At 34.1% G+C, this 14,782-nt stretch overlaps 1 protein-coding gene across 2 annotated transcripts in view; it reads right to left on the bottom strand.

Moving 5' to 3' along the window:
* LOC114335212 (RING finger protein 44) overlaps nucleotides 1-14,782 on the bottom strand; it is a 76,219-nt gene that overhangs the window by 26,093 nt on the left and 35,344 nt on the right. For both annotated transcript variants that reach the window (XM_028285411.2, XM_028285418.2), the window contains 4 exons: nucleotides 9,928-10,139; nucleotides 8,557-8,826; nucleotides 5,038-5,321; nucleotides 2,110-2,407 (listed from right to left, as the gene is read on the bottom strand). In XM_028285411.2, coding sequence (XP_028141212.1) covers nucleotides 2,110-2,407; nucleotides 5,038-5,321; nucleotides 8,557-8,826; nucleotides 9,928-10,139 — 1,064 coding nt within the window. The remainder of the gene's footprint in view (nucleotides 1-2,109; nucleotides 2,408-5,037; nucleotides 5,322-8,556; nucleotides 8,827-9,927; nucleotides 10,140-14,782) is intronic.

Consider the following 14,782-nt stretch of genomic DNA (forward strand, 5'->3'; position numbering starts at 1 on the left):
TAAAAATATTTGTTTTTTTCGCATGCAAGCGTTTTAAGATCATGTCACCTTATGTTTTTTAATATCATTTTAATATTTAAAAATTTATGCAAGTTCCCTATTATTTTTTACAATTTTTGGAGAGGATTATCTCAAAATGTCTCGCTGAAATAGTTTCTGTGTTTGGGAATGAAATATCACATCAAACAATTATTTCCCGCTGGTATTGCCAATTTAAACGTGGTCTCTCCAGTCTCAGCAAAGAATCCAGGCCAGGCCCCCCCAAAACAGCAAAACATTGATGCCTCAGCTAATTAAGGATGACCGCCGTGTAACATACCGAGATATAGAGGCATCGTTGGGCATTTCAAAGACCTCGATCCAAAAGATCCTACATGAAGAACTGAGTGTTACAAAGTTGGTTTCCCATTGGATCCCTCATTTGCTCACAGAAAAGCAAAAAGCGGTCCGCGTCAATTAGTGTCGAAAAACATTGGATCGGTTCTACAAAGGAAACTCAAAGAGCGTTTATAATATTGTTAGTGACGATGAATCTTGGATTTACTCCTATGAATCAGAAAATAAACGCCAATCCGTTGCGTGGGTGTTTCATGATGAGGAAAAACCAACAAAAGTAATCTTTTCTCAAAGTGTGTCAATGAAAATGGTCACAACTTTTGTGTCAAAATCTGGTCATGTGGCAACAATTACTTTGGAAAATTGAAGAACGGCTGATTGGTATACAACCGTTTGTTTACCAGAAGTTATCGCGAAACTCCGACAATGCAACACACAACGGCGAATCATTCTACATCCGGACAATGCAAGGGCTGACACTGCCCAAAAGACAATAGAGTTTTTGGAGCTTATTTCTAAACATAAATTTGTTAAATCACCCACCGTATAGCCCCGACCTACATTCCAACGATTTCTTCACGTTCCCAAAGCGGACACGGGCAGCGATTCCAGTCGCCAGAAGAAGTCGATGCCTTTAAAACAGCAATTTTGCAGGTGTCAACTCAAGACTGGAATAACCAGGTGTTTGGCAGGAATTGGAACTGGAACCTAGAATTTGCAGGTGTTTTACCAATTGGTATTGACGTATGCGAAAGTGTATCGATCTCGGTGCGACATATTTTGAAAAGCAATAAAGTACTTTAAGTCTATATATTTTTTGTCTTTATGGCTATGCGCTATGAGCTTCGCTGGTATCGCCATCTACTTAGCGGATTACTAGTATAAATTTCGACGGAAATTTCGCTGGAAAGAAAAAAGTGTTGCCTATCCTCTGTGAGTTTCGCTGGTATGGCTGGTATCGCCATCTAACGGATGGCTAGTGTTCCTGTTTCGGCCGGAAATTTAAAGAGGAAAGGAGAAAAGCAAATAATAATTGTTTCAAACTTATTATTTAATTCTTATCGCGTAATATTTATAACGTAAAGAAGTAATTGGATTGTATAGTCGGTTCGCTAAACTCAGACACAACTGGCTAATGATTTTAGTAAGTAATTTTGCCAATTTTGGTAAAATTGACAAAAAAAAATAATTACTAAATGGTTAATAATTACTAAATAGTTAGTAATTTTGGTAAAATTGGCCAAAAACAAAAAAATTACCTACTAAAATCACTAGCCAGTTGTGTATGTGTTTAGCGAATGGACTATAATCGATAATTAATATCAGTAAGTACAGAATTTATTATTCATTATGATTATTTTTAAGATTTTGCTCATCGTTTTGAAGTTTATGTTGACAGCTAATATTATAAAAAATTTATTCTGCAAAAAAGTATAATAATTTAATATAATTATAGTATAATACTTCTTAAATATTAACTTAAGCATTTATTGCACTTAAATAATGAATTAAGAGCGTAAACGTAAAATTTCGGGCCAACTCAACTTTCGGGCTAAAAAAACTTTCGTGAGACATTTAGTAAAAATTATATGCAACTCTTAATGAAGAACGTCAAATTTCCAGTAAAAATTTACTTTGTCACTACTGGCGCTCGCGAATTTTTAATTATCCCCTCTACCTACGAGCTCATAGCGTGTATGCAAAACTAAAAAGACAACCTCGTAGACTTATACTTATACTACAAATAGACTTAAAATAATTGTTTTCACTTACCCTCAACCACTTATCAATACATTTGGCGTGGAATTCGTGTGAGCATGGCAACACCCTGAGCACTTGGCGAGCCTCGAAGTCGCACATGCAGACGACGCAGGACGTCTGGTCGCCTTCGTGAGTCTCGGCGTCGTATTTGTAGCTGATGAGTTGCTCAATCTCAAGCTTGCTGAGACCTCTAGGGATGACTTCGCCCAGCTGCTCGGCGAGGTTGAGAAGAGCTTCGTAGTTTTCAGTTTCAGTGGTGTCTGAGCTGCTTTGGCTGAATGGAGACATTGGCGAGTTTGAGAACATTGTACTGAAAAGGAAAATAGTGCTTTAGTTTTCATTTGTAAAAAGGCCATCGAGTACAATAAACCAGCATATCTATATTTTATAGACCTGACTAATGCATTCGACCGCATTAAAGTCGAAGACGTCTTACACCTACTGTATAGAAGAAATATACCAATTAATATTATACAAACCATCGAAAACATCTACTTCCATAATAGAATACAAGCAAAGATAAATGGAAAACCAACGGAGTTTATACCAGTACAAAGCAGAGTCAGACAAGGTGACACTGCTCTTATAATAATGGACGAAATAATACAAGCAGTACGTAAAGGTCATGGTTACAGAATGGGGAACAAAAAAATCCAAATATTATATTATACAGACGACGCCACATTAATCGCCGAGACAGAAGACGATCTCCACAGATTAACACACATCTTCAATACAACAGCCAAGAAATACAATATGATGATATGAGCAGAAAAACCAAATGTATGACAACATCTAAATACCCACTACGATGTAAAATTAAAATTGATGGAAAAATAATAAAGCAGGAAGAAAGGTGTATATATCTGGGAATATATACAACTAGTTACGGAGATGTTGAAGAAGAAGTGCGACAACAAAGCTCGAAAGCAAGTAAAGTGGCGGGATCTCTTAACGACGTTCTACACCTTCGGCAAAGAATTAAGGATTTGCATGAAATTTTAGTATGTTATAGTTTACTTCAAAAAACTAAGACTTGATTTTTTAAAAATTGTTTTACCGTTCCGTTTAATTACTATTAAGGGCCAAAGTTAAGTTTTAACATGGGCTCTTATGGGAATTCTTATAAAGTTAATAAGTTTTGACCCAAATTTACGATTTTTAATTATTTGTGCTTAAATTAAAGGTTTTTTTGTAAGGAATAACATATTAAAAAATGAGGATTGTTTACCGTACCATTTATTTTTAATTTATTTATTATAATTAATTCCGTAATTTATTCCGTAAAATCCGTAATTTATTATAATTTATTTTTATAAAGTATTCAATACTGAAACATATGATTTGAGTATCCTGTTATAAATGCATTGTTAGCAACTTTCGCTTGCATATAAGTTTCCCCCCTTTCCTCTGAGAGGCATACCCCGCAACGAAGGTGTAGAACGTCGTTAAAGACACCATCTGGAAGAACAAACACCTAACACAAGACACAAAAGCAAGAATGTATAAAGCAGCAATTAGACCTATATTGACATACACGGCGGTAAATTAAATTATTTGACAAAAAAAGAAGTAGAAGGACACCCTGTATAAATAATTATATAAATGTTTATATTACTGAATAGAGAATTGAAGGAACCCCTATTCTCATTTAAAAAAATCATTGATTACGTCATCACGCCCAAATGGATGACATCACTAGTATACCATATATGCCACAATATCATAATTTAAAAATAAAAATCGACCTGTTTCGGGATTTTTCCTTAAAGTCGCCCGTTTACGAAATAACGAATTTATTCCTTTCATTTGCACCATACTGTCGGTGGAAAATAGTGTCTCGTACGCTTGATTAGCAATTAAAAAAAAAAGGAGTTTTGAATATTGTATTGCAAAAAACTCTTCGGGATTTCATTAACCGATGTTTAAAGAATATCTACCTACCTTGGCAACATTCAAATTTTCAGTTTTTCACATAGCTTTTGAGGGTTAAAAATGGCCAATTTCGCAATTTTTCAATTTTTAATCGCTTATAATATGTCAAAAACTATCAACTTTAGAGAAATGTCACTAAATACCTTTTCTGTTTGGAATGATCCAAAAAACCTAGAAAAACTTTTTTCCATGCAAAAAAAAGAATTTTAGGAAAAAAACAAAAAAAAACGTTTAAAAAATTTTTGACCCACTTTTGGTCCTGGCAACATGCAAATTTGTTAAAAGGAGTCCTTTTTGAGTAAGATTGTGCAAAAAATCCGAATCAGAATATTTTTCCTAGCGGATGGGTGTGGCTTTCTGGACTATTAGTAGAATGGCAGAAGGTAGAATAGTACGAATAACATGAGATAAGTCACCAAATGGACGAAGAAGTATTGACAGACCAAGAAAAAGATGGTGTGATAATTTAAACAATTTAGGAGGCTAATATTGAAAAAGGAACAGGCTTTAAAGCCTACATACAAGAAAGAAGAAGTTTTCATTTGTATATTTTACCGACAAGGCACAGAGTGCCCACAAAAAAATCTTTTTCTAAGTGAAGAAAACGCATAAATCAGGATGATTATTATTTTAATTTTACGAATTAATACTTTGTCATATCACCCTTGTAGCCGATGACAAGCTGCTTTGTTTTGGGAATGGATTGAGCAAGTTTCAAGAAATATTCCCCTTCCATGGTCAACCATAACCTCTTCAACTCCTCTTTCAGCTGATTTATGTTGCTCGGTCGACTCTACTGAATTTTATTATTTATAATATTCCAAGCGTTCTCGATGGGATTAAGGTCCGGCGAGTTAGCTGGCCATTCCAATACGTTGATATTGTAATCATTCAAAAACTTTGTCATTGTCTTGGTATTGCGAATAAGGGCACAATCGTGCATAAAGAAGTCACATTCCTGAATATTTGTCATTTTTATAGTTAAATAATATTGTTCATACTTACAAGAAATGTAGTAAAAAGCCAGCGGGAGCGGCAATGAGCGGAGGACTGTGGTGCCAACGGGTCCTTGGAGGTAGCAAACGGGCATTTCTGTGCTGACGTGAGCGACCAGCGTGTAGTAGATCCAACGGAGAGGCACCTCGAGTCTCTGTCGAGAGGAACAGAGAGGCCGGCGAAGACATCTGAATGGGCGGTACATGAAGGGAAGATGCCCCATGAATGGCGGAATGAGTGTGAGCATGATGGTGATGTTCATTGAGCAGATCTAGTTCAAATGTGTCAGGTCTCTGTAAAAAAAGATAAATATTTATAGGAACAAGTTTAAGCTCATTTTAAGGAGGTAGAATTAGTTGTTTCTTCTTCTTTTTGTGACTCGTCTGATTTTCAATGGCCTCCAGTTTTCAATGGTCTACGCATTGATTGTCTTTCTATTGGGAAACTGCCTCTCGCCGTTCTTACTACTTTAATTGTTGTCATTCGGACGTGGTCGTTCCATTATACTCTTTCTGGTTTTTACCCAGTTATTAATGTTGTCTACCTTGCATCTCTGTAGTATATCTACACTTCTAGCTCTGTCCCATAGTATGTTACCATCGTTTTATCTTAGGATTCTTTTCTAGCATTCTTTTGTCCTTTGTGATAGGTCGTCATTCTGCTACGCATGTCATTATTGTTCTGATGATTGTTTTCTAAATTCTGCCTTTGTTTTCTCTCCCGATATTTTTATTTATCCATATTGTTTCATTCAGGCAACCTGTGGCTCTGTTTGCTCTATTCACTCGATCTTCCACTTCTGTTTCGAGCTTTCTGTAGCTAGATAGTGTGATGTCTAGATATTTAAACTCTATCTAGATTTATTTGTCCATAGATCTTTGACCATAGATTTTTGTCTATGGGTTTTATTGAATATATTTGTGGTGGTCTTTGTGGTCAAAACTTGTCCTGTTTTATTCTAAGTTCGTTATTCAGGCCGAGGTTTATCATCAGTTCTCCATTTTTCAGTTTTTCCCCATTTATAACCTTCCCTATAACTTGATCTAATACTTGTAATTCGTCATAAAATGTTTCCCTTGTTATTTTTTGGGCCGTATACTGCGATGATGTTCAGGTTTTCCTTCTCCATTCTTTTGCTATTACTTTTGGTATCGTTGGTGTATTATTGAAGATTTGACAGATTCTTCTTCTTCTTCTGGTGCCTATCCGTTTTGAATGTTGGTAATCATTCTGTCAATGATAATCTTATTAGCTGCTGTCTTGAAAAGCCCTGTAGTGGATGTCGCAAACCAAGTCCTCAACTTCCTGAGCCAAGATCTTCTTCTTCCGACGCCTCTTTTACCATTCACCTTTCCCTGCAAAATGCATTCTAACAGGTTATATTTGGATCATTTCTTATGATGTGGCCGAAATATCCTAATTTTCTTCTTTTCATCGTGCACATTATTTCCTTCTCTATAAGTTTTTGGAGTATTTTGGCATTTGATATTTTGTTCATTCATGATATCTTAAGAATTCTTCTGGGTGGGTTGTGATTGCGCGCAGCGGTCAAATACCTCCTGGGGTACTGAAATTTACCTTTAAGAGGGTTGCTGTGATTGCGCGCAACGGAAGGATTAAGGCAGGTAAACAAAACGGTATATTGTGATTGAGCGCAGCGGTATATATAAGCAGCTCTAATACCCGAAAGTTAGGTTTGGACCGAAGGGTTAGGTCTTCCTCATTTGAAAATTGTACTGTATAATATATAATATATATAATATATTAATTTTTTAATTAATTATGTGCAATTAAATAGCTTACATTTACAAAAAAAAATTAAAAATATTAATTATGAAAGAACATTAAAATATGTAACAAATTTGATAGAGAAATTTAAAAATAAAGAAATATCCAGAATAGAATTTGTTAAAACTATATGTTATAAGGCATGTTCAAATTAAATGTCTACATATGTACATTATTTAATACAATAAATATAGTTTTTGAAGTTATACTTCTTTACCGGCGATAGAGGGTGAATTTTTATATGTTAAAACCTATCAGCCCGGCGCATGCGCATTATAACTTTGTTCTGATTGGATGTTCAAATGACATGTCAAAAATTATCCAATATGGCAGCTGTAGGACAGCTGTGGTTTGGAGGTAAAGGTAAAGGTAAACAAATGTATAATATATTAGGTAGTTTTATTGTTGTGAGGACAGAAACAAAAAAGTTTATAATATTGTAGTGACTTTTAAATAGTTTTTAAAAGCAACAGGTACGTAATAATTGTTAATGTATCATGGGTATAAACCTACCTATTTGATCTGCCAAAATACATAGTATGTAATACTTTTATTTATATAATTTGATTACCATCAAAATTTCTATCAATATTCACCTAATATATTGTTTTCTTACTCTATGTTTTGTTGTATTTTTTCAATTCTAAATCATTTCAATTCAAAATTAAAACAATTTGATCAATTTTCAAAATATCAAAATATCACAAGTTTAATCCGTTTAGTTAGTCGATCTTCGTAAATAATGACACATAATGTCCGTGGCTATGCGTTGAAGGCGAATGAATTCCAATACCAACCGCGCTTATCAGCGCTGGTTCGAGTCCCAATAGAAACTTTCTTTTTTGTTTTTTTTTAATACATTTTATGATTGTAAGTTTATTTATTATATAATTTTATTTTCAGAAAATACGTATTTAGTTAAAAAAAATTTCGACAATTAATGTTCAGACATCATTTGTGACTTGTTTAATGTGTTTGTGTGTGTTATTTTTTATTATTTTAATTTTTGGCACTGTTCTAATAAAAATGTTTGAGAAGTAGTAAGTATAAATTAGTTTAATATTTAAACAAAATATAAATAAAAAGTATATTAATTTCGTTTAAATCATATAATAGAAGTATAACTTCTTACGTGCGTACAAAGTACACACACATTCTTTTTTTTTATCACAACTATTTCAATGTAGTATTCACTTGTTATTATCTTTTAAAATTAGCAAAATTTCCGTTCAAAACGAATAAGAAGTAAATAAAACTTCCGTTTACTATAATTTACGACTTTGCGCGCAATCACAGCATAACTTTTTAAAGACGTGTGCGCAATTGCACCATTGGCTTAGACACCCTGTTGAGAACCCTGACCGCTGCGCGCAATTGCAGTCTGCCCATTCTTCTATATGTCCAGGGTTTCTTTTTGTCGACGTTTGCTGTTAGTAAGTAGGTAACTGTTTTTTTATATATCTCGTAACGTCTACTATTTTGTCTTCAACTTTTAAGTTGGATTTCATTTCCACTAGAGCGGTGCGCGGTGCTGAGCATGTTTTAACTTGTGTTCTTACATTTGACTCGTTGATTTTTCTTCTATCGTATATTGTTGTGCTTCTTTTTATTTTGAGTGTCTTCCACTTCACTCTGAGTTCAGCTAATAATAGATTGTGATCAGAGTTTATATCTGCCCGGGATATGTTTTGGTATTTTTGCAGCTGTCGGATACACTTTACTATGAATCTGTAGACTTACCTGTGGAGGAATACGTTGATGAGAGTAATGCTGGGGTGGCACAGGAACTGCGCTGGGTGCTGGAGGTCCGAAGGTGGCGAAAGTCTGATGGGGGAGACAGCCGGGTGGGAACTGTTGTGGTACTAGCGGCGGTACAGCGGCGTATACGTTATGTAAATGACAGTTGTGCATGTGGGGCGGTGCGCTCGGTGGAACTGTGCATAGAGACACGTGTGGGGTTGTGGTGTAGCTCCAAACTGCTTCGTGGTTCATTGGAATTGTCACTGGGACCTATCAAAAAACAAATTTATTACATATTTTTCAATACAGTATATATGTTACAGTTCAAGTTGATTATCCAGTTGGGGTTGACTATTCCTAGTTCGAGTCCACTCAAACGGCTAGTTTTAGTAAAAGTTAATTTTAAATATAAAATGAAGATTTTTATTCAACATTTCCTAGTAAAAGTAGACTCCAACTAGGAAAAGTATACTCTTCCCAATGCCATTTAGTAAGAGTTGATTATTTGCCAAACAACATTTACCAGTTAAAGTACATTCGAACTAGGATGAGTAGACATGCGCCTAAAGAAACATTTGCTGGTCATGCACTTCCTGATGATTGTAGCGAGATCTTTTTATTCCTCTGTGTAATGCACTGTTTGTCAGAAGTTGAAAATATTTCAAGCCATCACTCCAGTGATGTTTTATGGTCCTGCATCCAGGTAATCATCATGTTTTGTATATCCTGGTTGGCCCTCTCTACACTACCTTTACTTTGGGTTTGCCTAGGTTTTATTGTGACCTTATTATCTTTTACTGTGACTTTTTTATATCTTGTCTTTAGTTGATTATTCATTCTATCTCCTCCTCCATGTCCTGTCGATAAGTGTGCTTCATTCAACAGAGCTGAGAATAGATCACTGCCATGTATATAATACCTAATCAATCCCTTTTCAGTTACAAGGTGAATTAATTTAGAAACACTGCTCACCTCAATCACATCGTATCTTTTTAAAAATTTGTGTTCATTACTTTCTTTTTTTAGGTTTACCCTTCAGATTTGCCCTCAAATGCTCATCTCTTAGCTTCTCAGATCCGCATAGGTTAGTAGCATTTTAAAAACAATCAACGCAAATGTAACTTATGAAAAATTTGAAACACCTAAAATTAAAAAATAAAAATAAAAACTAAGTACACTGACAAGGATTAGCAAGAGTCTACTTCAACTAGTAAAAATTGAATTCAATTTTTCAAATCAACTCTTACTGCTCGTTTTAGTTTGAGTTGACTCGAACTAGGAATAGTTAACACTAACTGGGAATAAACTTGAACTGTAAATATACTTCATGCTTTATAAGATCTTTGGATGCGTTCCCAGTATTTTCCTTACCTGCATTGGAGGATGCGAAGTGGATGGAGGATGCTGCCTGGGAGACCTGCGTGGTGGTGAAGGGGGCTGAACATTCAAGTCGATATGATGGCCAGAGCGGGACAAACGTCTGCGTTTGCAAGAAGGACTTTCACTTTTGATGTACTCGTCACTGGACTGCCGATAATACGGCGGAGAATGCTGCTGGAAGTGGACCGGGCTCATCCGCATATCTGAAAAACACAATTTGGGTTTGCCGTTAATAACAGGGTACAGGAAATATTCCTCTAGGTTAAGAGATGATTCCGGATCTTGGGAAAAAATAATATCGAGGGATTCGAGCGAAACCCGATAACTAACAAAACCATTGTTTAGAGATAATCGCGATTAAATATTTTAGGAAGTTTGAAGAAGATTTAAAATCGTCATAGGAAGTTTTATCAAATATTTGTTATAGCCGAATGGCAGAGAATTTAATATTTAGTTAGAATAATTTATTTTAAGTTTAATTTATAAAAAGGTATTTACAAAAAAAAATAAAACGTGATATTTATCGGGTTGTACCTCGTTGAATCAGTATAACATTTAATTTTATTGGTTTTTATTTTTAATTTTTTTAATTATAAAATAAAAGATAACTGTATATTATTCCAACAAAAAAAAAATTAATCTGCATTCTTTTTGGAAAATTAAAAGGTAAAATGTGTCCTCGTTCGATTCTTCTCTCATCATTACGTCTGGAATTCGACCTACGATATAATTACCGGCTTTTAAATTTGTAATTTAAGCATGCATCTCTTCTGGAAAAATATTTTCTTGGCACATCTTTATCAAATCCCTTTTCTTTGTTTCACTTCTTGGAAGGGTACTTTTATACAACTTTGATAAATTGCCCGGAGTTGGTAAGTCTATGGTTGCTTTTTGGGATGAAATTTGTTTTTGCCTTTTAGGGCGTAGAGTAGGAGTTTTTTTTTTAAATTCAAATATCTTCTGATATTTTTATTAACTGGTTACCGCTTTCCGCTATTGTCTTCTTTAGAATATCATCCAGTAGAATCACTGTTAGCTACAGCATTCATTATATCATCTGAGAATATACACAGCGTTTTTGTAAAAAATTTTTGACACACTGGAATTCATTCATGGTAAGCTAGTGGAAAGAAATATTTCTTACTAAATGTTCGTTTCTTTCTTTGGGAAGTTTTAGGGGCAAGTTTAGTCCTAATTAGTTTAACAGTTATATTGTACAAAATAAAACTTTTTCTAGACTAGACTATAGGTCTGGATCCCGCGTATGAAAAAAAAGTTGATTAATAGCAAGCTAAAAATTTGTTAATAGCTTAAGGGTGTCTAGTCGAATAAACTTTGATATATGGGAACACTGAAACAGGGGTAGTTTTAATTGTGGAACAGGTTAAAAATTTGGAACGGTCACAGCACGAAAACGGCACATTTATTTTGTCCGACAGAACAGACTTAAACTCTCCGGACAGAGATTAAACTCTCATGAAAAAATCAGACTGCTATTTATTACCTGTCATAATTCCTGTCATTTGACATATTCTACATGTTCCACTCATTAAAACGCCCATTTGGTGATAAATAGCAGTCTGATTTTTGCATGAGAGTTTAATCTCTGTTCGAAGAGTTTAAGTCTGTTCTGTCGGACAAAATAAATGTGCCGTTTTCGTGCTGTGACCGTTCCAAATTTTTAACCTGTTCCACAATTAAAACTACCCCTGTTTCAGTGTTCCCATATATCAAAGTTTATTCGACTAGACACCCTTAAGCTATTAACAAATTTTTAGCTTGCTATTAATCAACTTTTTTTTCATACGCGGGATCCAGACCTACTACTATTAGTAGACTCCAGTAATTTCTACAGAGTTTCAATACTAGTCTTCAGACAACTTTTCAGTACGCTTAAATTTAAATTTACTAGAATTGATTTGCTGTGGTACCTTGGAAGCTCCGAGTTTGTTTTTGATTATAAATATGGGCCCCATTCTAACCCATTTTTTGTTTTCTTAATATTCAATTATCAATTTACACCATCTTTTATTGGGTTTTCGCAGGAAAAAAGTGTGCTGAAATTTAATAAACTATCATAGTCTAAAATTCTTTATTTGCTTTTCGCATGAATATATTTTGTCAAAATGAATAATTTTGTAATCTTCATCTACGATAAAATTAATTATCAGTTTTTAACTTAGTTTAATAATAGTTTTAATAAGAAATATTTCTAATAAAATTAGTAACTTTACAAAGGAAAAAGAAGATAAATGATTCTACCAGATTCTCATATTATAAATATGTTTACAACAAAGTGTTTTACTACAGCAGAAATTAAAATACAGTGGAACCCCGATAAGTCGACCCCCGATAACTCGGAAGTCCGGCTAACCCGGACCGATTTTCATCAGACAAAACAAAAATTTTTTCATTTCAACTGAGTTTTTTACCAAGAAATAAACAATACTCTATACCAGCGGTTCTCAACCTTTTTTACTCAGCGACGCACTAACGTACTCCTTACAGATTCGCGACACCCTTATATGTACAAATTTTTGCTAGTGGTAGGTAAGTACAGATGAATATATTAACTCTTTATACTTATATATGTATATAATCTATACAACTGTATGTAATTTAGATGTACTGTGCATATGGATTTCATGTTTTGGCATTTATAATGGAGTTTATCTCCAAGTAGGTATACCGTATTTTAATCATTTTTACCATATTCTCCGGCTAACCCGGATTTTCGATAACCCGGATCGGCCGCTGTCCCGATTAATCCGACTTATCGAGGTTCCACTGTACCGGATTTCACAATTTTGGTATTTATCGGGTTTTCGCTCGAACCCCTCGATATTTACTACCGGCAAAGTGTCTAGTCACTACATTTGACAATGTTACAAATTTATATATCGGCTATTCACTATATTCCTCATTATGATGTTATTTACTTTGCAATTGATATTTTTGTTCCCCTGAAAAAGTATTCAGCAAAAAAGTTTCTTCTCTGGTTTTCTCCAAAGCTTAAGAAAACAATAATAAAAAAAGAAAATGCATAAAAAATATCTAAAATATCAATTACTTGCTGACTACAGTTGAGTCCGCGAGTCTTTACCAGTGCGTCATCATTTAAAGCATACGAAATAAGTCGGAAATCTATTTCACGCAACAACAACTGACAGAAAGTGGCTACTGTTCTGATTACGGGTTTCATTATAAAATTTGACGTTATCAAATATATAGAATGTCAAATGTATGTTTTGCTTCAAAATTTTTGTGCAGAATTACAGCTACATTTGAAGTAGCTTAATAAATTCTTTTATTATTATTGATTAATAAATAAATAAACAATTTATAAAAAAATTCAATAACATATTTTATTTTTGTTATTTTATTCACTTTGACGGAAATCTAAACACAATCATTTCTTTACTGTGTGAATGACGTTAGCTTTGTATGTTTTAAATATTAATTGCTATGGCTAAAGGTTATAAACCAAGGCCAGAATCAGAACAAAAAAAAATATTAATTGCCAAAATATAATTATTTACATTAAAATTTCAAAGCCCAATATAAAATTAGTTGTGAAAACAACTGTTTGTGTAATATAAAGAAACTTCAAAACGCAAAAATTCGACAAAAACCGCAAAAAATTCAACTGACTGACAGCCACAAAAGTAAACAAAGCAGAAACGTCAAACAAATTGTGCTTAAAATATGAAAACATACCGAATCGTCTTTTTTTGTACCTATCTCTTTTCAATGTACTGAGTCTAGATGGTTAATAAAAATAACATGTGTTTTTACTTAATAACTAACGGCAGCTGGTTTGTCATGAGTTTCATGCGTGGAAGAGAATGATGCTAGATAAAAAGTATGTGTTTTATCTCGCCAGGTATTAATGACGCACGGGTAAAGACTCGCGGACTCAACTGTATAAGGAGTTTTCTTTATTACAAGCTAACTGTAAACAACTTAAAGAACAGTGCTATCTTGATTATGTTGCACTAAGTGCATCCTCTCTGAAAGATAATATGAAAAACTTCTGGAAATTTCTAAAAAAAATTTAAAAACTTCTAAAAAAACAGAAATAATATTCCTTCTGTTATGCACTACAATAATATTTCTGGCTCTTCTGGCATGGAGATTGTCAATTTATTTGCTGAATACTTTTCCAAAACTTGTGATAAACAGTGATAAAAATTTTGATTTGCAGGATGAAACTTTTTCAACAGGAGACATCAGCCTATCAAAATTTAGCGTTTCTATTTCATCTATATATGAAACACTTTCCATTTTGGATATCAACAAGGGACCAGGTCCAGATGGTATTTCACCTTCTTTTCTTTACTTTAGCTTTTTTACTTTCTAGATCTCTTTTTCACATCTTGAACCTGTTATTAAAGACAGGGATGTTCCCAGTCTACTGGAAAACTAGCTTTACTACCCCAATACAAGCAATTATAGGCCGATTAGCATTCGAGTTGTATTCCCAAAGTTTTTGAGAGCCTTGTCTGTGACTATTTATCAGCAAGTTTAAAATGCTGTTTTATCGACAAGCTATTTAGATTTCTCTCTAGCCGCTCCACTGAACTTAATTTATTGACTTTAAGATGGCTTCCAGGTTCATGCTGTATACACAGACTTTACAAAGGCGTTTGACCGGGTAAATCACAAGATTTTGATCAATAAGTTGAGAAGTCTGGGTATCCAGGGTGAACTTTTAGAATGGTTGTTATCCTACCTAATTGAAAGAAAACAAATAGTATTTGTTCAGGGTTTTCAATAGTTTAAAATTAAGGCATTTTCAGGAGTATCACAAGGGTCACACCTGGGATCCCTTCTATATTCTATTCAA

Source organism: Diabrotica virgifera, chromosome 1 (assembly GCF_917563875.1).
Source record: "Diabrotica virgifera virgifera chromosome 1, PGI_DIABVI_V3a".
In the NCBI taxonomy this organism is placed as follows: Eukaryota; Metazoa; Arthropoda; class Insecta; order Coleoptera; family Chrysomelidae; genus Diabrotica; species Diabrotica virgifera.